Source organism: Aquarana catesbeiana, linkage group LG01 (genome assembly GCF_042186555.1).
Source record: "Aquarana catesbeiana isolate 2022-GZ linkage group LG01, ASM4218655v1, whole genome shotgun sequence".
In the NCBI taxonomy this organism is placed as follows: domain Eukaryota; kingdom Metazoa; phylum Chordata; class Amphibia; order Anura; family Ranidae; genus Aquarana; species Aquarana catesbeiana.
Window position 1 is genome coordinate 145,532,268 of NC_133324.1, and position 25,150 is coordinate 145,557,417.

Below are 25,150 nucleotides of genomic sequence, written 5' to 3' on the forward strand. Positions count from 1 at the left end.
GGGGCCAACTTTTGTGGAAAATGAGAAAGTGGCAAACGGTGCAGACATCAGATATAACCAGGAAACAGCATGACTTCCAAGCTTAAAAGTTTGCAAGAAACCCCAGTATTTTTCATCTTATCCCCCCATGTTGTTCTTTCTTTGTTGTAGTATAAATAATGTAAGGCAAGTCGGTGACAGGCTCCTTCTGACTTTTTCTGTATCTATCACTGCCACTTCATTAGCTACACAGAAGGGGGTACGGGTTTATGGAATCCATCTCACCCTTCTGGAACACAGAAAACAAGACAAGGGATTGTCAATTAATTCAGCAATATTTCTTCAACTTTCTTTTTAGTAGTTTTTTAGGAGAAAGGAAATAAACTGTTAAAGCAAAACCTTAGGAAAAATATCTTTATAATATCTCAACTCCATATATACTTTGTATATCGGCCTTACTTTTTAGTTGTGAGCATATCTAATAATTGTTTTGCCATAACCATCCACCTCTGTAATCATGGCATTGGAATACGCCCAACTGATGTATAACTGCATAAAAATGGCTGCTAATGTCTACTCTGGTGAAAACCCATATTTTACCTTATTTTAGTTATTTTTGGATTGGAAAAGAGGGTTGACTAGGAGATCTAAAGCAGACGCCAGAGACTGAGTTATAAGTGGAGCAGTAGATTGGGTATACTGATTGGCTGTCAAAAGGTGGTGTAGGGCAAGCACAGCACAATCTAACCAGGAGGAGGACATGAGGAAGGAAAGGTGAGCAAGCATATTGCTTGCAGACTGTGGGAAGATTAGAAAGACTGTTACACCTGTAGCCAACCCTGCCTAAAACAGTAGTGTCTATCACATTTAGTTCTGTCTAGCTGTAACCAGATAGTGGAGCGTCTCTGGTAATGGAGATGGGAGAAGCAATAGGACTGATTATGAGTGTTTGTGTCTTTCTCTGGCCAACCACTAGCAGTTTTGTTATCAGTTGTGCATGTCAAGGAATGATATACTTATTTGGGTTAACTTGAGGGGAGGGTCTTTCCCCCATGGCTTAGGCTGGGGGAGGGGTATTGTCAGAAGTTCTGCCTAGAGAGGGGCTACACTTGTTTTGAAGATAAGACCTGGGTTGAGGTCTGAAGCTGTCCTACATGGAAAGAGGGAAGCAAGACCCGAGCTAGGGTACCAGGGGAAGAAACTCTGCAGTGGGAGGTGTCCTGGAAATCACCATTATTTTGTATGTTTTACTTTGTCTGTTTGGATCAGTCACACAGGTGTTGCAGCAGTGTCCCTTAGTATAGCCCCCTTTTGACAGCGCAGGAGTCATTTCTATACAATATGAGGCTGGAGCCTTAGAGGGGCCTGGTGTCTAGCTTAGTGATAGACCCTCTACCCGTCAGCAAAGTTACTACTAAATGAATTAAATGTTGGATTCGAATTAAAAGCTCTTATTCAGCTGGGAAATTGGAGACTGGAGTACTAGTCTCTGGGTATCTGATGCCCTAAACCCTCCATTTTGAACAAGTGCTAACAATTAAATTCAGCTTATTTCCTAAAGTGACTGGCGCCCAATGATTCACTTCCCCCACTATTTACTATGAACTCTGGGATGAAATGTTGGCCTACCTGGTCTCTGGAGGTTCCTAATATGCCCCTGGGGGTCAAGGGGAATGCTTTACCAAGTAACTACAGACCAGTTAATTTAACTTCTATACAGTGCATTCCTAAAGTATTAGGACCCCCTTCACTTTTTTAAACTTTGTTGTGTTGCAGCCTGATACTACAGTTGTTGAAATGTTTTTTTTTTCTCATTAATCTACACTCAGTAACCCGTAATGACAAAGTGAAAACAGAATTTTAGAAATGTCTGTGAATGTATTAAAAAGAAAAAATGAAATATCACATGTACTTGAGTATGCACACCCTTTACTCAATACTACCTTTGACAGCAATTACAGCCTAATTACAGCCTAATCCTCTGGAACTTCTAGAAGTTTGGGGCATGGTTCACATAAACTGATATTTCTGGAGAAGAGCAAAGTCTTATTTTCCTCTTGTCAAGACATCATCATCCTGCAAATAGTGTTTAATTTGTTAAGTGTTTGTGGTAATTCCACAAGCATTTTCTTTCACCAGACTAAAATAACATGATTTATGAGTACTGCAAAATGTGTGTGTATATACGGTATATATATATATACAGTGGGAACGGAAAGTATTCAGACCCCCTTAAATTTTTCAGTCTTTGTTATGTGCCATGTGCTAAAATAATTTAAGTTAATTTTTTCCTCATTAATGTACACACAGCACTCCATATTGACAGAACAACACAGAATTGTTGACATTTTTGCCGATTTATTGAAGAAAAACTGAAATATCACATCCTAAGTATTCAGACCCTTTGCTGTGACACTCATATATTTAACTCAGGTGCTGTCCATTTCTTCTGATCATCCTTGAGATGGTTCTACACCTTCATTTGAGTCCAGCTGTGTTTGATTATACTGATTGGACTTGATTAGAACACCACACACCTGTCTATATAAGACCTTACAGCTCACAGTGCATGTCAGAGCAAATGAGAATCATGAGGTCAAAGGAATTGCCTGAAGAGCTCAGAGACAGAATTGTGGCAAGCTACAGATCTGGCCAGGGTTACAAAAAAATTTCTGCTGCACTTAAGGTTTCTAAGAGCACAGTGGCCTCCATAATCCTTAAATGGAAGACGTTTGGGACTACCAGAACCCTTCCTAGAGCTGGCCGTCCGGCCAAACTGAACTATCGGGGGAGAAGAGCCTTGGTGAGAGAGGTAAAGAAGAACCCAAAGATCACTGTGGCTGAGCTCCAGAGAAGCAGTCGGGAAATGGGAGAAAGTTGTAGAAAGTCAACCATCACTGCAGCCCTCCACCAGTCGGGGCTGTATGGCAGAGTGGCCTGACGGAAGCCTCTCCTCAGTGCAAGACACATGAAAGCCCGCATGGAGTTTGCTAAAAAAACACCTGAAGGACTCCAAGATGGTGAGAAATAAGATTCTCTGGTCTGATGAGACCAAGATAGAACTTTCTGACCTTAATTCTAAGCGGTATGTGTGGAGAAAACCAGGCACTGCTCATCACCTGTCCAATACAGTCCCAACAGTGAAGCATGGTGGTGGCAGCATCATGCTGTGGGGGTGCTTTTCAGCTGCAGGGACAGGACGACTGGTTGCAATCGAGGGAAAGATGAATGCAGCCAAGTACAGGGATATCCTGGATGAAAACCTTCTCCAGAGCGCTCAGGACCTCAGACTGGGCCGAAGGTTTACCTTCCAACAAGACAATGACCCTAAGCACACAGCTAAAATAACAAAGGAGTGGCTTCACAACAACTCCGTGACTGTTCTTGAATGGCCCAGCTAGAGCCCTGACTTAAACCCAATTGAGCATCTCTGGAGAGACCTAAAAATGGCTGTCCACCAATGTTTACATCCAGCCTGACATAACTGGAGAGGATCTGCAAGGAGGAATGGCAGAGGATCCCCAAACCCAGGTGTAAAAAACTTGTTGCATCTTTCCCAAAAAGACTCATGGCTGTATTAGATCAAAAGGGTGCTTCTACTAAATACTGAGCAAAGGGTCTGAATACTTAGAACCATGTGATATTTCAGTTTTTCTTTTTTAATAAATCTGCAAAAATGTCAACAATGCTGTGTTTTTCTGTCAATATGGGGTGCTGTGTGTACATTAATGAGGAAAAAAATGAACTTAAATGATTTTAGCAAATGGCTGCAATATAACAAAGAGTGAAAAATTTAAGGGGGTCTGAATGAAATTAGGTTACATTAGGAGACACACAGTATATGATTTTGCACAATAATTTTCCTCTATGTTGTAATAATAATTTTACTCTCTTAAGCAAAGGGGTCTGGATATGTGTTTGGCCATCTGGATTTTAAAATTGTGGTGGAATCAGTAGATGCAACACCCTTCACTGTGGTTCTTTTGGCTCCTTCACGTCAAGAAAAAGCTGCTTGGACCAGTGACATTAGTCAGGTAAGAATTTTAATCATAGCAAGATAAACCGTAAAACATAAAAGTAACCCCGACATTTAAAGTGATTCTAAAGGCAGAAGGTTTTTTACCTGAATACAGTTCCCCCCCCCCCTTATACTTACTAGAGCCCCATCATTGGACCTGATTCAGGAACAGGGATTCAACAGAAACTCTTATAGAGTACTTTTATATATTATTTTGTACTTTTGTTTTTTGCCCTGGATCCTTGATGACACAATTAAAAGCATAACTGATCAAATCCAACATTGTTCCTATGTCTGGAGGAAAAACCCTTTACTTTACCTCACTGTGGCAGACTGTGACATGGCTCCTGATCACTGCATTCTGAGCACAATGCACTCCAGTTCCCTACATTCTGAGCACAACGCACTCCTGATCCCTGCATTCTGAGCACAATGCACTCCCGATCCCTGCATTCTGAGTGCAACGAACACCTTGACCCTTCATTCTGAACACAACGCACTCCTGATCCCTGCATTCTGAGCATACCGCACTCCTGATCCCTGCATTATTCTGAGCGTAACGCACACTCCTGATCCCTGCATTCTGACTGCAATGCACTCCTAATCCAAGCATTCTGAGCACAACGCACTCCTGATCCCTGCATTCTGAGCGTAATGCACTTCTGAACCCTGCATTCTGAGCGTAACGCACTTCTGAACCCTGCATTCTGAGTGTAATGCACTCATGAACCCTGAACTCTCTTGTAATACTTATTTTATTTTTGTGCTCACAAACACACAGCGTTTGCGATCTACGTTTGGGATTAACAATGTAATATCACAAAGGCAGTGCATTTTGAACACAGTGCAGAAAACACACATAGAACATTGCCTTTCTAGCACTGTGTTCTTCTGTCAACTGGCCCTAACAACAGGACACTGTGCCCGGTGATTTTTGACTTCATAAGTGTTGTTCAAGTAGATCTCCAAGTAGATCTCCATCTCTCTAAGGTTGCCTACCCCTAAATTTCGTAAGCCATCATACATGTTTAAGACACTGTAGTCACCATACTTTTTTTTTCTTGACAGTGTATTGAGAATATTAGATGCAATGGCTTGATGAGCAACGTGTTCGAGGAGAACTCTAAGGTCACAGTTCCACACATGATCAGGTAAGAGGTGGTCATATGTTTCAGTGACAATTGATAGTGAATGGACAGCATTTGGGCCTTTTTTTTCCCATAGTTGTTGAGAATGTAAGCAACAAAAAGAACCACTGAAGATACATTTTGGAAATAGATAGCTTCAACAATTATTAAATAATTTAGATCAATAAACAGTTTTGTAGTGATCTGTGTATTTAGTATATAACAACCAGAAGGTAGTTCTGGTTGTGATATAATACATACAGCACTACAAAACTGTTAATGACCTCACTGTTCCATCCTGAGGAAGCCGACCAAGTTTGTGAGATGCATTGAGATCGGATGCCATTCCACCATTGGCCACTGTTGTGCTATACACAAGATAACATTCCACTTCTGGATCGCCGCACGCCGATATACGTCCTTACTTTGATGGGGGATATCGTTGTTATTGCAGCAGCTAGCTGCCATAACCCCGGTATCCTCTTGTTCGGCCGGTGGTCCAGTTTCTGATAAGAGTGGTCTCTGCGGCGGATTCGCCGCGAGATCACTTTTATTGGCAGTGGGAGAGGGGCCCACCCTCCCGCCGTGCTCCGGTGACCTCCGCCGCTTACCGGATCCATCGGCAGTGGCAGAGGCAATCGGATCTTCACCCTGGCTGGGCATTGAGACGAGTGAGGGGAAGACGGCCCCCATCCATCTCCATAACAATGCAGGGCGGAAGCGACATCAAAACGTCACCTCCGCCCACAGCTCTTAAAGGGCCATTTTTTTTTAAATGAGAATTTTTTTTTTTTTAATTGCATTTAAGTGTAAATATGAGATCTGAGGTCTTTTTGACCCCAGATCTCATATTAAGAGGTCCTGTCATGGTTTTTTTCTATTACAAGGGATGTTTACATCCCTTGTAATAGGAATAAAAGTGACACTTTTTTTTTTTTTTTTTTAAACAGTGTAAAAATAAAAGGAAAAATAAGAAAAAAAAATGTAAATGCGCCCTGTCCCGCCGTGCTCAGGTGCAGAAGCGAACGCATACATGAGTAGCGCTCGCATATGAAAACGGTGTTCAAACCACACATGTGAGGTATCGCTGCGATTGGTAGAGCAGGAGCAATAATTCTAGCCCTAGACCTCCTCTGTAACTTAAAACATGCAACCTGTAGAATTTTTTAAACGTCACCTATGGAGATCTTTAAGGGTAAAAGTTTGTCGCCATTCCACGAGCGGGCGCAATTTTGAAGCGTGACATGTTTGGGTATCAATTTACTCGGCGTAACATTATCTTTCATAATATAAAAAAAATTGGGCTAACTTTACTGTTGTCTTATTTTATAATTCAAAAAAGTGTATTTTTTCCAAAAAAAGTGTGCTTGTAAGACCGCTGCGCAAAAACGGTGTGACAGAAAGTATTGCAACGACCACCATTTTATTCTCTAGGGTGTTAGAAAAAAAAATTTATAATGCTTGAGGGTTCTAAGTAATTTTCTGGCAAAAAAACTGTTTTTAACTTGTAAACAACACATCTCAAAAAGAGGCTCGGTCCTTAAGTGGTTGATAAAAGGTTTGGATGGGCATCAACCAAGGGAATGGTGTTGGGCATGTCATGTGGAACAGTGGAATTTTTTTTTTTAATGTTTTGTTTGACATTTTTTATATTGGTAACAATAAAAATTAAGTGTTTTTATTTATGCATTCTTCTCTGAGCTGTACATGTAAAGTCTGAATATATTTTGGCTTGGTTGTTCATCTGCATAGGATTGGATAACCAAAATAATCTTCACACAATTTATTGTGTGAACATTATTAGCTCATGGATGGCTTTGTAATAATCAAGATAGTTGAAAATGGTTCAAACAAGGAAGACGCCCCTCTAAGCGAGCAGTCACTACAGTACGAATGCACTGGGTGCAAGCCACGGCCCGCCACCGATGATCAACAGGATGAAAAGAACAGCTGCACATCACAGGAACGTTCCAACCAGGTTTGAAGAAGCACTGAGGTCTGTGTGAAATGCACGCGTCACCTCCTAGGTTCAGACACTCTGTCTTTGTTGGCTGTTTATTGCTATTTTTGGAATAAAATCGTTGGAACGTTCCTGTGGTATGCAGCAGTTCTTTTCTTCCTAGTTGAAAATGGTACCATAAAAGTCTTCTATAGTATATTATATGTGGATTTATTTTATAATATTATATTCTAATCAAGAATAGCCTGACATTTGGACAAAACCACCATACAGTATATACTGTGCTTTCCTGTTAGCTTCCTTAGAAGCAGTTGGGTCAAGCATCATGTACAAAGGAGGCTGATCTGGATGGAATCATTGTGACAGCACCTTAAAATTTGCTTCAATAATTGAGTTTTTTTTAAATGTTATAGATGCCTTAGCTGCTAGCTAATGCCATTCCACCAATTCCATGTCCCTCACCAGTCTTGTTCCCATTTTTCCATATAAGGCAATTTCTAGAAGCTGAGGATACATTGTGGGATTGTGGCCTTAGACACCACATTTAAGAATTAATACATTTAAATATGTAAAATTTTAGTTTTTGGATTTAATACCACTTTAAGTGGATAAAAAAAGAACAATAAACATGTTTTATCCTTACTAAAGAACAGATAGATACAATCACTTTAGGAATAAAAATGACCCAAAATTATTTAGGTTTCCTATCAAGAGATGTTTAAGGCCGCCTTTAGATAAGCACCTTAACTCATGTACAGAATATATATACATTACGTCTAGTGGGATAATGCATTTGTGGTAACATGCATAAAACACTAAATAAAAAAATCTGAGCAAACATACAGTGCCTTGCAAAAGTATTCACCCCCCTTTGGCTTTTTACCTATTTTGTTACATTACAGCCTTTAGTTCAATGTTTTTTAATCTGAATTATATATGATGGATCAGAACACAATCTAAGTTGGTGAAGTAAAATTAGAAAAATATATACATAAAACTATTTTTCAGAAATAAAAAAATGACAATTGGCATGTGCATATCTATACACCCCCTTTGTTATGAAGCCCAATAAAAGCTCTGGTGCAACCAGTTACCTTCAGAAGTCACATAATTAGTGAAATGATGTCCACCTGTGTGCAATCTAAGTGTCACATGATCTGTCATTACATATACACATGTTTTTGAAAGGCCCCAGAAGCTGCAACACCTAAGCAAGAGGCACCACTAACCACACACTGCCATGAAGACCAAGGAACTATCCAAACAAGTAAGGTACAATGTTGTTGAAGTATGAGTCAGGGTTAGGTTATGAAAAAAATATCCAAATCTTTGATGATCCCTAGGAGCACCATCAAATCTATCCTAAACAAATGGAAAGAACATGGCACAACAGCCAACCTGCCAAGAGACGGCCGCACACCAAAACTCAAGGACCGGGCAAGGAGGGCATTAATCAGAGAGGCAGCACAGAGACCTAAGGTAACCCTGGAGGAGCTCCAGAGTTCCACAGCAGAGACTAAAGTGCCATAGGACAATAATAAGCTGTACGCTCCATAGAGTTGGGCTTTATGGCAGAGTGACCAGAAGAAAGCCATTACTTTCAGCAAAAAACAAAATGGCACGTTTTGAGTTTGCGAAAAGGCATGTGGGAGACTCCCAATATGTATAGAGGAAGGTGCTCTGGTCTGATGAGACTAAAATTGAATTTTTTGGCCATCAAAGAAAACACTATGTCTGGCACAAACCCAACCCAACACATCACATCACCAAAAGAACACCATCCCTACAGTGAAACATGGCGGTGGCAGCATCATGCTGTGGGGATGTTTTTCAGCAGTCGGGACTGGGAAACTAGTCAGAGTTGAGGGAAAGATTGATGGTGCTAAATACTGGGATATTCTTGAGCAAAACCTGTACCACTCTGTGTGTGATTTGAGGCTAGGATGCAGGTTCACCTTCCAGCAGGACAATGACCCCAAACACACTGCTAGAGCAACACTTGAGTGGTTTAAGGGGAAACATGTAAATGTGTTGGAATGGCCTAGTCAAAGCCCAGACCTCAATCCAATAGAAAATCTGTGGTCGGTCTTAAAGATTCCTTTTCACAAGCGCAAACCATCCAACTTGAAGGAACTGGAGCAGTTTTGCAAGGAGGAATGGGCAAAATTCCTGTTGGTAAGATGTGGCAAGACACTTATCCAACGTGACTTGGAGCTGTGATAGCCGTAAAAGGTGGTTCTACAATGTATTGACTTTAAGGGGGTGAATAGTTATGCACATTTACTTTTTCTGTTATTTTGTAATATTTGTTGTTTGCTTCACGATAAAAAACAAAACAAAAAACATCTTCAAAGTTTTGGGCATGTTCTGTAAATTAAATGATGCAAATCCTCAAACAATCCATATTAATTCCAGGTTGTGAGGCAACAAAACACGAAAAATGCCAAGGGGGGGTGAATACTTTTGCAAGGCACTGTACATTACACACGTTAAGCCCCATAATAACAATGCTCTGTCACGAAAAGAACAAATATTTACTGATATGTTTTTTTCATGGTGATTTGTGCTTATTAGAGTTCCTATATCCAGTGCCAAATTTTAACTTCAGTAGATGTATTAAAGTTTAGCTTGTATTTTTGAAAGCCATAATTTTATAATATAAACCCGTGGAATTGTCCAGCTGAGGCAAGCTTCCTGTTTATGAATGTTTTAGATCGGACGCAAGACTGCATAAAGATGATGTGGATATCTGTTTTAGTAAAACCCTGAACTCCTGCAAGGTCCCTCAGATCCGCTATGCCAGCGTGGAACGTCTCCTGGAGAGATTGACTGACTTGCGCTTCCTCAGCATCGATTTCCTCAACACTTTCCTGCATACCTACAGGATATTTACTACGGCATTTGTGGTGCTGGAAAAGTTGGCTGATATATACAAGAGACCTTTCACATCAATTCCAGTCAGGTATGTACAATACAGCCCAGTGTCATGTGTATTTACTTTGCTTGTATAATTACTGTCAGGTTTATTTAAAGTGAGAGATATGTGGGTGCTGCCATTATATCTGAAAATGCAGGTTGTCTGGCTCCTGTGCAGATACAATAATTTCAATACTAACCTAGAAAATGTATGCAGGAAAGGTGTCCAAAAAATCACAGATGTCCACCCTGGATCTCTTCACAAGTCTTGAACTTCATTACCATCTTTAGCAATCCACAGTTTTCTCTAGGCATAACCCCTACCGAGGTTGTCGTTTTTGCATACTCTCTGGATGCTCAGATGCTGCATATTTTGATCCCATTCCAACACATTCTTCGTACAGATTTTAACCTTAACTGCCAAATGAATAGAGAGATTACCATAGTACCAAGTTAATTATCAGATTTTGAAATCCATGAAATTCAAAGCTTTCTTTCCCTGCCCCCTTAACACAGTTCAAGCAGTTGTGCTTGAGTAAGGGAAGAGTTTTAATTCTGAATAAGTGGGAGAGGGGCATTGGGAAGTATTCTCAGAGGAGGAGTGGTCTAAGGTGTTCATGTTAATTCACACTTTCTCCAAATCTAGTTATTTCCAGGAGAAGAACTATAAAATTACTGTTGGTATGGAAGCCCTGTTACTCTAAAGTGACAGTCACCCGCCTCCCCTGATATTTGTTGATAAAGTTTACAGTAAAAAAGAACTCACCTCTATATATGGTGGAGTTGTAATAGGTTACAACCTTTTTGGAATAAATCTACAACCTTTACTGGTTCACCCAAAATTGCAATACTTTCAATGCTCCCTGGATCCATGAAACTTTGCAAATCTGTTATGCAGCTCTAACCACAATATCTAGATATTGGAAGCCCATGGAGAAACTAACTTTTCTAACCTGGACCTCCATAATGGGTGATATTATGCAGGTGGATAATCTGATAACAACAAACAATGACCACAGCTGGGGCACATACCATACTACAGATGCATTCAGATTCCTGCTGAACACCTAAGACCAAAAAGGTACACCTAGAATTAGTGTTGAAGTTACACTTTATCATTCTGTTGTCATATATCCCACAGCTTCCTTCTGATGTAGGCCATCTTTCACACTTTATGGGGTTTATGTTTTACCCTTTATGGGGTCTCTGTGTTCTCTTACCTCATATACAATTTCCTGTTATCATTAATTTTATGTATAAAGCAATCCCCTCTCTGTCACTAATCTCCCTCTTTTCCCTTTACCCTTTGTACCTTTCCTTCCTTTCTTCATTGCCTCAATCTTACCCTCATCCCCATCAATTTCTTCTGTATTTATTGGCACAATTTTCTTCTGTTTAATTACCTGAGCATATGTTAATTTTTGCCAAAACATTATGATTTTGTAAAGTTGTACAATTTGAAACTTAATAAACAATTGTTTACACTAAAGTAAGGACAAAGCTATCACCAAAAAATAGGCCTATAGTGGAAAACGGGGGTATAGAAGTATGAGCGCTGAGGTAGTTAAGGTTCCTGAGCAGCTATTATGTGGTCACTGTGCTTATTTTTCCAACAATGTCCAAGTCAGTTGTGGCCTCTGTCTCAACAAAATTGACATGTATTTGGGAAAGACTAAAATTGTGCAGAATATTTATGTAGGGTGAACTCCTACTACAAACTAAAAGCATATTCATAGGTAAATGGGCTTCTACTTAGATTGGCCCTTGTGTTTGTGACTCTATTAGTGAAATTAACCACTTCCCAGCCGCCCTATAATAGTTTTACTGCTACAGGGCAGCAGCTGTGTCTATACGTGATTCCAGACTCCCACCTGCAGGGGGCACTCGTACCGCTGGCAGGCCGATTCTGCTGTGATAATTCACAGCAGAAGTTGATCTGTGGGTGCCGAGCACTCAATGTCCTCCAGCACCCGCCGATCATCGGCAATACACAGAGAACTGACATATACCTACAGTGCTGTGAAAAAGTATTTGCCCCCTTCCTGATGTTTATTTTTTTGCATATTTCTCACACTTAAATGATTCAGATCATCAAACAAATTTTAATATTACACAAAGATAGCCCGAGTAAATCAAAATGCCGTTTTTAAATTATTATTTCATTTTTTTAAGGGAAAAAAGCTGTTCAAACCTGCCTGGCCCTATGTGAAAAAGTAATTTCCCCCTCCCATGCTGAATCATGAATGAATTGTGATTAACCACAATTATTTGGAAAGCTGAGTTAAATTTCACTTGCCACACCCAGGCCTGAATACTGCCAGACCTGTTGAATCAAGAAATCACATAAACCATAAACCTGTCTGAAAAAAGTAAAGCACGCTAACAGATCACAAAAAGCCACACATCATGCCACAATCTAAAAAAAAAAATCAAGAACAGATTAGAAACAAAGTAATGTACATGTATCGGTCTAGTAAGGGTTTCAAAGCTATTTCTAAGGCTTTGGAACTCCAGTGAATCATGGGGAGAGCCATTATCCACAAATGGAGACAACTTGGAACAGTGGTGAACCTTCCCATGAATGGCCGACCTACAAAAATTACTCCAAGAGCATGACGCCGACTCATCCAGGAGGTCATAAAGGAACCCAGAACAACATCTAAAGAACTGCATTCCTCACTTGCCTTAGGTAAGATCACTGTTCATGATTCAACAATAAGAAAGAGACTGTGCAAAAATGGCATCCATGGAAAAGTTTCAAGGCCAAAGCCACTGCTGACCAAAAAGAACACAAAGGCTCATCTCACATTTATCAAAAAAAATTTTGATTATCCCCAAGACTTTTAGGCAAATATTCTGTGGACTGATGAGACAAAACTTTAACTTTTTGGCAGGTGTGCGTCCCGTTACATCTGGCATAAAACGAATACAGCATTTCATAACAAGAACATCATACCAACAGTCAGACATGGTGGTGGTAGCGTTATGGTCTGGGGCTGCTTTGCAGCTTCAGGTCCTGGAGCACTTGCCATAATGGATGGAAACAATGAATTCTGAGCTCTACCAGAAAATCCTAAAGGAGAATGTCTAGCCATCAGTTTGTGACCTCAAGCTCAAGTGCACTTGGATTATGCAGCAGGACAATGATCCAAAACACAACAGCAAGTCCACCTCCAAATGGTTCAAACAAAGCAAAATTCAGGTTTTGAAGTGGCCTAGTCAAAGCCCCGACTAAAATCCAATTGAGATGCTGTATCATGACCTTACATAGGCCATTCATGCTGGAAAACCCTCCAATGTGGCTGAATTAAAACAATTCTGCAAAGAAGAGTGGGTCAAAATTGCTCCACAGCAGTGTGAAAGACTCATTGCCAGTTATCGCAAACGCTTGATTGCAGTTGTTGCCACCAAGGGTGGCGCAACCAGTTATTAGGTTTAGGGGGTAATTACTTTTTCACAGAAAAACCAGGCAAGTTTGGACAGCTTTTTTGCCTTAATAAATTAAACCATCATTTTAAAAACTGCATTTTGTATTTACTCGGATTATCTTTGTGTAATAAATACATTTTTTGATGATCTGAGTCATTTAAGTGTGACAAATATGCAAAAAAATAAAAAATCAGAAAGGGGGCAAATACTTTTTCACAGTATTGTATGTAAACAAGGCATATCTAAGTTCTGACAGGGGGGGGTGAATAGATTCTGTCTTCCTGCAAAGCAGGGACTAGAATCCATTACTTCCCCTAGTAAAAGCAGAACACAGTCATTAGTACAGTGACAGTGCATATATTTAGCATGATCAAATTAAATAGTGTCACTGGCTCCAGGCAAAGTGTCAGTTAGTATTCGATTGTCCGCGGAAATTTTGCAGTCCTGCTAAGTCACTGAAACGCTGTCATTACTAGTATATATATATATATATATATATATATATATATATATATATATATATATATATATATATATATATATATATATATATATATATATATATATATATATATAAAAAAAACTCCATAAATATATCCCATAGTTTGTATGCACTATAACGTTGGCATAAACCAATCAATATATGCTTATTGTGATTTTGTTTACCAAAAACATGCAGCGGAATACATATTGGCCTAAATTTATGAAGAAATTTGATTATTTGAATTTTTTATTGGATATGTTTTATAGCAGAAATTGTCAGTCTTTTTTTTTGTTTGTTTATAGTGCAAAATATAACAACCTCAAGGGTGATCAAATACTACCAAAAGAAAGCTCTATGTTTTACATTTTATTTGGATATAGTGTTCCACAACCGCGCAATTGTAATAGTTAAAGTAACGCAGTGCCATATCGCAAAAATGGCCTGTTCATGAAAGCGGTAAATGTTCCGGAGGTCAAGTGGTTAAATTAAAGGTTAAATAAACCTCTGTGGAGCCCATTGGAACTTATGTGGATGGTCTTTATGTACTCTGCCTGGTGCTTTGTACGATACTGCAATAAATACAAAATATATTGGCAAATGTATTTCAGAATTTCTTCTCTCTACTACTTCTCTAGATCTCTAGAACTCTTTTTTGCTTCCAGTCAAAGCCTGAGTGATGGGAAGTCACCACACCTCTGTCGCAAGTTTTCTTCTCCGCCTCCCTTATCTCTCTCCAGAACATCATCACCCGTCAGAGCCAGGAAGTTGTCCCTGAACTCTCCACTAAACTCCAGGATCGGAGCCTTGGACTTGTCTACATCATCCAGTGCCAGCAGTCCAACTTCAATATTTAGCCCAGCCACATCACCGCCACCCTGCACTAATAAAGTTCCTCTAGACCTTAGCAAAGGACTTTCATCACCAGAGCAAAGTCCAGGTGCAGTTGATGAGAATTCTGAAAACCCTCGCATTGATCTATGTAACAAGCTACGAAGGAGTATCCGTCGAGGTAATGCTACAACTTCACACTCATGTTCCCTTTTAGAACATTATCTTCTAGAAATATGGTTCCTGTTCCCCATCTTCTCCATTATTTTTATTAGCTGAAATTTATATTATTTTTCATGTTTCTGTTCTTCTGGCTGCATCCACTTTTTCAAACTTTGTTGATTGCCATAGGTGCCCTGCACACTTGTGAAACCTACATGTACAGTACAAAATAGGTTAACGAAAGTGACTGTTACAGCAAGTCATGCAAGATACAGCATGGTTCAAATCACAACAGCAGCTTCATGTTGATAACTGTCTTTTTAGATTAAGCCCCACTCACATGAGAAATAAATTAAAGAAAATTTGAAGTATGTAAGCATAAAAATAATGTGAAACCATGGAGCAATATCATATATTGAAAATGAGGAAAATATTAGTAAAATGTAATAGTACATTCAATGCATTTATATTGTGTTTGGACACAATATGTGTATTCCACTTGCTGAAATTACTAGCACATAAAATAACCAAATATTTTCAGGAGTGCGCAGATTTAAAAGTACAAAAGTGCCTAAATTTTCAAGTAAAATTCTGGAAACAATGTAACTCAATATCTCATTCACTCCACAGTGCTGTATAGCTAAAAGGCTCTTCCTGTCCCTAGACCAGTCCCCATGGATATCATCGATGTAATCCAGTAGTTACAGGCAGAAGTAAATGTCTCTACGAGGCTATATAAAAGAAGCCTAGATACTGTCAAAATATAATGACTCCGATTCATCTCTAAACACACCATAATACAAATCCCAGCGAGCACCTCTGCAATTTGAATTGTCAATGAGTTTTTTATTTCTCTCTATCAATGCTTAATACTCCCAAATGTCCCCTTGGAGGACCTAAGATTGGGACTCTTGAGGCATCAAGAAAGACCAACTTTATGGCACATGGAGAAAGGGGTATTCTCCACTTTTGCCCTCAGAAGTTTGCGTGTCCTACCCAGTTGGGCTGCTGCAACTTTGTCAAATATAGGTTACTACGTCTGTTATTCCATTTAAAACCAATTTTTTGTGAGACAATATTATTGTGTACATACCAAACCATAAGGGCTCTCGCGCCTCTCATCTTTCCAGTAGACACCTGGGAGTTTCCTTGCTTTCTTTAAGTATGCAAATGTAAGCTAGGAGCTAAAAAAGCAGATGCCTTTTTAAGGTGAACACAAATTGAGGTGCTCGACTTGCATCTGTGAAGTCTTGGTTCGAGCAGACATTCAGTACTTCCCACCCTACTCCTTCAGCTCCCAGTGTAATGCATAACTACAGAGGTACACATTGCAAGAGGGGAAGGAACATGACAGACAAAGGAGATAAACGTCATATTGAGTGTTGCGGGTTCAATGGCTTTCAGGGATCTGAGGTAGATAATAGTATGTTCAGACATACTGTATGTCAATATCTGTTTCTAACTACTGATTTATTGCTTGTCATTTATATGTACTACAGTATGATTTTGAAAAAAGAGAACATGTAGTGGAAAGATAGCATGAGAGCCTTTCAGTGATTCACCTTTACTGTTGAGATGTTTGGCATCAGCGAGAAAGCAGAAATGTGATGCATCTTTGATGATTTTCTGTCAGTGAACATCAATGTCTAGGTACCAGATTAACATCTGGAGTTTAGAGAGTGAGGATGACTTATGGAGGCCACAGAGTGGCTTAAGTAGCTTTAGAACCACTCATGTTGTCATACCGAGTAGGCAATGTGGGGTGAGTCTTAATGTTATTAGTCATGTAGGGTTTCAAGATGCTTGATGGAGTAAACCCTGTGGGGTAAGTCTCAATGTTTCATTCATGTAAGGTCCCAAGATTATAATAAAAATAGGTCACTGATGTTATATCCATCTTAGATATCAGTATAGCTTTGTATAATTAAGAACCTGTACATTTCAATGTGGTGAAATATATGTTTATCATCAGATTAAAGTTGGATTTCTATTTTAATAAAAGTGATATTTCTTTTTATATACTGTCCTACTAATAATTTGTGTGTTTCTTGGTTGCAGCTGCAGTTTTAGAATCTGTGTCACTAGACAGGAGCATTCCTGAAAGTAGTACCTCCACAGATACTGCAGAAAACAGTCCCTGCCGATCCCCATCAACTCCTCGTCACCTCCGGTACCGGCAAGCAGGAGGTAATAGGAATGTGTCTTCCAGTGTATGAATCAATATTTTAATACTAAGTGAATCGGCTACGGGTGCAGACCAAGTTGAGATTTTGCAGAAATTGTTTCTGCTCTTTAAATTTTGTGCTGTCATTGTGAAGTAAAACAGTAAAGGAGTAGGAGTTTGGGGGAGACTTATGGGCCGAGGCTGTTTTCAACTCTGCATTAGGTTGGCTGGACGGGAGTGTGGCGCTTCTTTTTTATTTTATAGAAATTTGGCTTCTTATATTTAGAAAATCTATCACAGAAGAAACAGGGAAATCCATTGTTGACATACTTTTGATAATGCAAGATACCTGGTGCAATGCTACTCTCTTGTTCCAATACCTTAAAGTGATTGTAAAGCTTAGTTTTTTTTAAAAATAACAAACAAGTCATACTTACCTGCTCTGTGCAAGGGTTTTGCACAGAGCGGCCCTGATCCTCCTTTTTTGGGGTCCCCCAGCGGCGCTCCTGGCTGCTGCTCTTCTCGAGTGCCGCCAAGGAGAGCCGCTTTCCATGGGGGCATTCATGTGGGCACACTCCCACCGCTGCATCCATTGACACAGACAGCAGGACTCGGCCCCGTCCCCCAGCTCTCGTGTCACTGGATTTGATTGACAGCAGTGGGAGCCAATGGCTCCCGCTGCACTCAATCTATCCAATGAGGACCCGAGACAGCAGCTGGAGCTGCTGTGCTCGTCCCGATTGCTGAAACGTTCGGGCTCAGGTAAGAAAAAGGGGGGCTTTGCATAGAATGCATTAAGGTGAAAAACTGTGAGGGTTTACAACTCCTTAAACTTCCCTGGCGGTATTCTAGAGTGTGGCTCGGGGTTAAATTTAGTACCATTAGCGGTAACTCCGAACCACACTTGGGATTGCATCTCAGGATCCCAGTCCAGGTTACTTACCTTGTCCCCAGGATCCTGCGATGTCCCCCTGCTGTGTCCGCGGGCTGTGTCCTCCACCTGATACTCTGTGTGACAGGCTCCGTTCCCTGCGAGCGTCGCAACGCATGGAGGCGGAGCCTGGCAGCAAATTCAAAAAGTACACATACAGTACACTGTAATCTTACAGATTACTGTATGAAATCATTTCACATCCCTTTCATCCCTAATGCTTTGTCCAGTGCCCTGCATGCAGTTTTATATTATTAATACTGTTCTTTCTGCCTGGAAAACTTGAGATTGTCCATGGCAACCAAAAAGTCTCCCTTTATGTCAAAAGTGGTTTTAGACCAGCTAGAAAACAGCGATAGTAAATTAGAACACTTGCAGAATTGAGCAATAGTGAATTGTGGGGAAATTGATTTTATTATTATTATATTATTTTGTTTTTTTATAGTTATTTATAGTTACTTATTATAATATAATTTATGATTTCGTGTTTCAAACTTTATCGTACCCGTGATGTCTACTAGACTCTTGTTTGGACAGATTGAAATGTGTTATTCCTAAGAATTACAGGCCTACAATATAAAACTCCAAATTTCTATGCAAAACAATGTACCACTTTGAGATTCAAAAATCTGACATAATCATACTGCCAGGGGGGGTTAAAGCATATTTCCACATTTGCAGTCAAATTTGAGAAAATCCCACTTAATGTTTGTTATGTGTTCTCATTCAGCATGCGTAAAAATACATTTTCTTGTAAATAATTCTTACCTTTTAGATGTTTTCCAGGAGAAGGTGTCGTAGCTGACTGCATGTTTTTTTTTTGAACAATGTTAAAGTGAACCTGTCCTAGGTCTAGCCTCATTAACATACAATAAATGGCCACACATTTAACCCTTTGTTAGAACAGGCAGTGTTTAAATCTAGTTACAAATGAAATTGAAGATATCATTTATTAATAATGGCAAACACAGCTGCCCAGCCCCCTCATAAACACAGAAAACTACCTAGGATTTGTAGAGAGTCCAAAATGGAGCGTCTAAAAAAAGGTAAGGTGCAATTTTCAATATTTTTTTAGTTATTCTGTGTGAATGGGGACATGTAACAAATATAAAGTAGATGTTATGCCAATTTGGCTGCAAAGGTGGAAAAAAACTTTAAAGTGTATGTATTGTAAACCCAATCACTAAAATAATAAAAACTTGAACATGTTAATGTTTTTTCAAAAATTTCAAAATAATATCCGATGATCTTGCCATGAAGGTCCTTGTTCAGATACTTCCTGTTAGTGCCAAAAAGTAAGTGTTTGCATTAAAAAAAAGTGACCATTGTCACCAGGACCATATAAACATAATTTCAGCACCACGGAGAGCTAATGCCAGCAGATTTCCCTACATCGTAAAACAATTCTTAAAGGGGTTGTAAACCCTCATGTTTTTTCACCATCCTATGCATTAAGGTGAAAAAACTTCTGTCACTTACCGGCCCCCCAGCCCCTCCCCCGTTTTACTCACCTGAGTCCTGTATTCCCTTACCGGGGACACGCACTTCCTCTCTGCCTGGGGTTCTTGATTAGATAGATTGATAGCAGTGCAGCCATTGGCTCCTGCTGCTGTCAATCAAATTCAATGACGGGTGTAGGGGCCGAGTCCTACATTCGGCGTCTATGGACTCTGGAGCTCGCCCACAAGATAACCCCCCCGGGAGAGCGCTTCTCCTAGGGGGTTATCTGATGTGGGGAAGAGCCGCGAGAGCCGTCGGGGGACCCCAGAAGTTGAGGCCACTCTTTGCAAAACTAACTGCACAGTGGAGGTAAGTATGACATGTTTGTCATTTAAAAAAAAAATAAAAAGCAAAGCCTTACAATCACTTTAATAGTATGTAATGCAAATGTGAGATTCTGCATCTGTTCTCCAGCTGCTACATTTGCCTGGTGCACATACATCCTGTTGTAAATAGGATAACTATGACTGTGTAATGCTAGGCGAATGCTGTGGAATCTTGGGCAAATGTCAGTTTAGGTTTTAGTGAATTTCCAAATGCATGCTTCATAAAAGGGTCCCTAATAGGCTGTTCCAAGCATTGTGCATCCATAATCGAACTTTCTTTGTTCGTACTTTAGTATGTTCCTTTTAGCAAATAGTTACTGGGATGTTTCATTTTTGGTGAGATACTTGTTAAAAATTGAATATACTGTATATAAGGGGATGTTGGTTGGACACAGTATTTTCCTCTAACAATGCTAAGGCCAATCAGATTGTTAGGCAGACCCTCATACTAACTGCTCACTTTTAGCAAGTGCACTAGCTTTACCTAGCTCAGTATGTACAGTACAAAAGTAGGTAAGGATTTACACCCAAGATTGCTAAAATGCTTTGGATGTACAAAATATAGTTGACTTGAAGGGAGTTTTTTGTTAACAAAAGTGGTTTTACTTTAGAATGTGCTTCTATTTGCTTGTCAACCTCTGCTACTGCCAATCCCCTAAAAACTCAGCACAGGCACAAGCAGCTTCCTACAATAAAAAATTGTTAGTAACTATATTTTATAGCCAAAGTTCATGACGGTTATAAACAATATCTTTTCGTCTTGTTCCTCATTTCTATAATCTTATGTTGTAAAAAAAATGATTTATTTTAGAAGCTACATTCAGCAATGAATTTTAATTATACTCCTATGCTTGATCTCTGAGGCCAGAAAGACAATTTTGAGATTTTTCCTATTTGCTGCCAGACAGGTCATACCCAGAACATTGGAAATCCACCCAGATGTCCTCACTGGGGGAAAGGGCTGCTATTCTAAATGAGATAAGGCATATTGGACTTCTCATAACCATTAATAAGGATGATATTGATAAACTTCACAACATGTGGGCTGCTTGGAGTGTTTATAAAGAATCCTCCCAACTCAGAAACTTGGTTTGCCACCCCTCTTAGGAAACTATTTTTTAGCCACTGACTGTATAGTTGATAAAAATAAAAATGATATTCATTTACTCTATAGCCACATTCTATGGGTAGGGTAAGCCACAAGGGGACAACCCTTAACCCCTGATCCTCTTCTCTACCTCTATGGTTCTTCCATCCTCCTCTCTCTACCTTGTTCAGCTTCCCACACTCTTCCTTAAACCTCCCCCCATTGGCCTTCCCTCTCACATCTCCCACCTCTTACCTCTCTATTTATATTGAAACTGGAAATTGTTATGGGTATTTAGACCATATAGAACATACACTATATTGTCAAAAGTATTGGGACACCTGCCTTTACACACACATGAACTTTAATGGCATCCCAGTCTTATTCTGTAGGGTACAATATTGAGTTGGCCCACCCTTTGCAGCTATAACAGCTTCAACTCTTCTGGGAAGGCTGTCCACAAGGTTTAGGAGTGTGTCTATGGGAATGTTTGACCATTCTTTCAGAAGCGCATTTGTGAGGTCAGGCAATGATGTGGACGAGAAGGCCTGGCTCGCTGTCTCCACTTTAATTTATCTCAAAGGTGTTCTATTGGGTTGAGGTCAGGATTGTGCAGGCCAGTCACGTTTCTCCACCCCAAACTCGCTCATTCATGTCTTTATAGACCTTGCTTTGTGCGCAGTGTCAGAGATCAAGCATAGGAGTATAATTAAAAAACCCATTATAGGGAATTTACAGTGCTGTCAAGAGACACCTAATTATATAGGATGACCATATTCCAAAATGATGGCTGTTTCTAATGATTTAATGAATTTATCACTAAAGAAGACCTTGCTGTATGCATTGCTTCTGTCTGAATTAGGTTTTATGTCGCTTGCTAAAACTAATATAGAATAAGAGTATTTATGAAAAAAAAAAAAAAGAGACATTTTATATCTAGGGAGATAGACAGCTATGGGAACTTAGTTTTTTTTATTCTGCCATGGTAACTAAAGCTCAAGGTGAAAAATATATATTTGTACTCAAAAGATTGATTTGTGAAGGGTGTCGTCATGGTAACTTTCCATGGATGAGCTATTTAGTACATGGAGATATGCTTTGTGAATATTTGCATATAGCTATGTCCCAGCAAAATACTTGTTGCTATTGTTAACAATGCAATGCTATTTCTACATTAGTATGGTTATTGTCAGTTGGATATTTTTAGTTATGAAAATTATATTTCTAGCAACCTTAAAGAGGAGCTTCAGGCTCCCCCCAAACAAATTAAAAGTCAGCAGCTACAAATACTGTAGCTGCTTACTTTTAGTATAAGGACACTTACCTGCCCCTGGATCCAGCGATGTCCTCACCCGAGATGATTTTTCAATCAGGTTCAGGTTTTGGTATATCAAGTAATAGAGACAGGATGTGAAGCCTTGTGGCTTCACAGCCGGTTTCTGACTGCGCATGCGTGAGTCATGCTGCGCCTTGTGAATGGTCCTGTAGTCTTCTGGGATCTGTGATGTGCCACAGATGACTGCGGGGGAGGGGGGGCAAGTTTCCGACTCAGTTCGCCGTCGTGATCTGAGCCGGAAGTGGAAGCCGGTCAAACAAGTGAAGCTTCCCCTTTTGGTTGGAGCCCCGCTTTAAGGTGGTATTAAACTGAAGCGTGAACATTTCTTATATTGCAGCTTATAAATTCTTAGATGTAATGGCTACATTAGTTTTCTTTTTAGGCTTTCTTCCTTCGATTTTCATCTGGTGATCCAGCCAGTGAGTCTTTTTTTTTTCAAAAGAACAATCTCTCGTCCAGATTTTTCAGTTACAGAGATAAGGCAAACCATTTAACATTGACAGGGGTTTTTACAATGATCACATTTTATTTATTCATGTAAAACCTTTATCCCAAAAGAAAGAAAAAATCTGTTTGCTGTAACTTATTATAAAGTGTGCCATGGAGTTTGGCTTCAGTGCTGCTGTCTGCAGTGCCCCCTGTGCTCATCCATCCAGAGTGAAGGCAGTCTAATACAGAAGGTGTGTTCCTGGTCAGATCACCAAGAGAAAGCAGAAAAAAGAAAACTAATGCCAATTCACTATCACCTTATGCGGTATTCACCTCAAAATCCAAAAGCACTCTGTAAATATCGCATAAAACAGCATTCAAATAAATTCAAAAAAGGAATAAATAATTAAATGCATGAGTTAAACATAAAGTGGCCCAGGCATGTGGTATTTAAGGAATGTAAAAATATAATGGCCAATTTTGAGTAGTCTACCTTTTTGGATCAGTTCTCGCAACAGTAATGCATAGAAACCTAAATATGGAAAAACAAAAAAATCATTGGGGTTGATTTACTTAAAGTATAACTAAGGGCAAAAGTTTTGGACAGAGTGGAGAGGGGTTAGAACCCCGGTCAGGTTTTTATTGCAGATTCTCCCTCTTTATTTATCCTGTTTACCATTATTATTGAAAGTGAAAGTAAAAGAAAATCACAAACTTTGGGTTGTCCCCAGAAAGGTAATAGAGGGAACATCTTCCAGTGGGAACACTGGTTCTGGTTCCTTTAATTTGTAGAGATTTCCTCTCACTTCCTGTTTTAGCTTTGGGACAGGAAGTGAAGGTAAATCTCCCCAATGGGGGACAGATGGCAAAAACAAAAATAAACTAACAGGGGTTATAGCCCTCCCTAAAGTCGCGTACACACAATCGGACTTTCCGACGGGAAATGTTCGATGACAGCCTGTTGGCAGTAAATCCGACCGTGTGTATAATCCATCGGACAATTGTTGTCGGACTTTCCGCGGACAAATGATGGCTAGCAGGTTTTCAAATTTTCCGCGGACAAATGTGTGTTGTCGGATTTTCCGAGCGTGTGCGCACAAGTCCGTCGGACAAAAGTCCAAAGGACAAACACGCATGATCGGAAGCAAGGATGAGCCAGAAGTGGTCGGTCTTGTAAACTAGCATTTGTAATGGAGAATTAACATTTGTGACGTGGCAAATTATGAGATCTCCAAATGCAGCGCACATTCTCTTCTTCTTTAATGGGATAATAATGAAGCTGCTTTGCTGGTGATGCTGATGGAGTTATTGCAAACAAATTTTCAAAGGCTTTTTTTTCTAGTGATATCAAGAATAATATTATTATGTTTTTTTTATTTTTATTTGGCAAGTTACCACAACACCATTATCACGTAGTTTTTAAGATCAAAGATACAACTATATTGTTGTCCCTTGTTAGTTTTACATTGTATTTTTTAAAATGTAACTGCCTACTCCTAAACTGTCATTTGAAGTAAAACACATAGCCAAGTATTATTCTCCACAATTTTTTTATTATGCATTAAAAAAAGAAAACAAATAAAATTAGACATGCTATCTGCCAATAGAACTTAACCAAAAAGTACATTCTATGCATCCACAAATATAGAAAATACACCAAATCAAATCATTATTTAACCAAAAAAAATGTCAAAGCAATAACTCCAAGGCCAATAATAAATAGCATGTTATCTCCTCCGATTCCGCAACATGGCTGGTTGACAAACTGAAAAGCGCGAAATGAAAAGTGTAAAATGAAAAGTGCAAACTGAAAAGCACAAATCAACACTCACCAAACCCCCTTCGGAGACTGGTCCGCAGGGCAGTATTCCAACATGATAATGACCCCAAACACACCTCCAAACGACCACTGCCTTGCTAAAGATGCTGAGGGTAAAGGTGATGGACTGGGTAAGCATGTCTCTAACATCCACCAGCTCCGTGATGTCGTCATGGAGGAGTGGAAGAGGACTCCAGTGGCAACCTGTGAAGCTCTGGTGAACTCCATGCCCAAGAGGGTTAAGGCAGTACAGAAAAATAATGGTGGCCACACAAAATATTGACACTTCTGCCCAATTTGGACATTTTCACTTAGGGGTGTACTCACTTTTGTTGCAAGCGGTTTAGACATTAATGGCTGTGAGTTGAGTTATTTTGAGGGGACAGCAAATTTACACTGTTATACAAGCTGTACACTCACTACTTTACATTGTAGCAAAGTGTCATTTCTTCAGTGTTGTCACATGAAAAGATAAAATATTTACAAAAATGTGAGGGGTGTACTAACTTTTGTGAGATACTGTAATAAAGCATTCATGAAACTTTTCTGGCAGTATGGTACCTTTAAAATCTCCTGTGCTAAGTTCAGGAAAGCTTTACAACAGTTTTGTTACTCATTCCAACATGTGACAAATTCAGGTCGTTTTTATGTCCGT

General features: G+C 39.6%; 1 protein-coding gene across 3 annotated transcripts in view; it reads left to right on the forward strand.

Annotated features, from left to right (window-relative positions):
- RASGRF2 (Ras protein specific guanine nucleotide releasing factor 2) overlaps positions 1-25,150 on the forward strand; it is a 502,009-nt gene that overhangs the window by 386,215 nt on the left and 90,644 nt on the right. For 2 of the 3 annotated variants that reach the window (XM_073624437.1, XM_073624439.1), the window contains exons 12-16: positions 3,877-4,013; positions 5,066-5,148; positions 9,798-10,046; positions 14,549-14,922; positions 16,962-17,090. In XM_073624437.1, coding sequence (XP_073480538.1) covers positions 3,877-4,013; positions 5,066-5,148; positions 9,798-10,046; positions 14,549-14,922; positions 16,962-17,090 — 972 coding nt within the window. The remainder of the gene's footprint in view (positions 1-3,876; positions 4,014-5,065; positions 5,149-9,797; positions 10,047-14,548; positions 14,923-16,961; positions 17,091-25,150) is intronic. The other variant, XM_073624438.1, reaches the window with a different exon arrangement.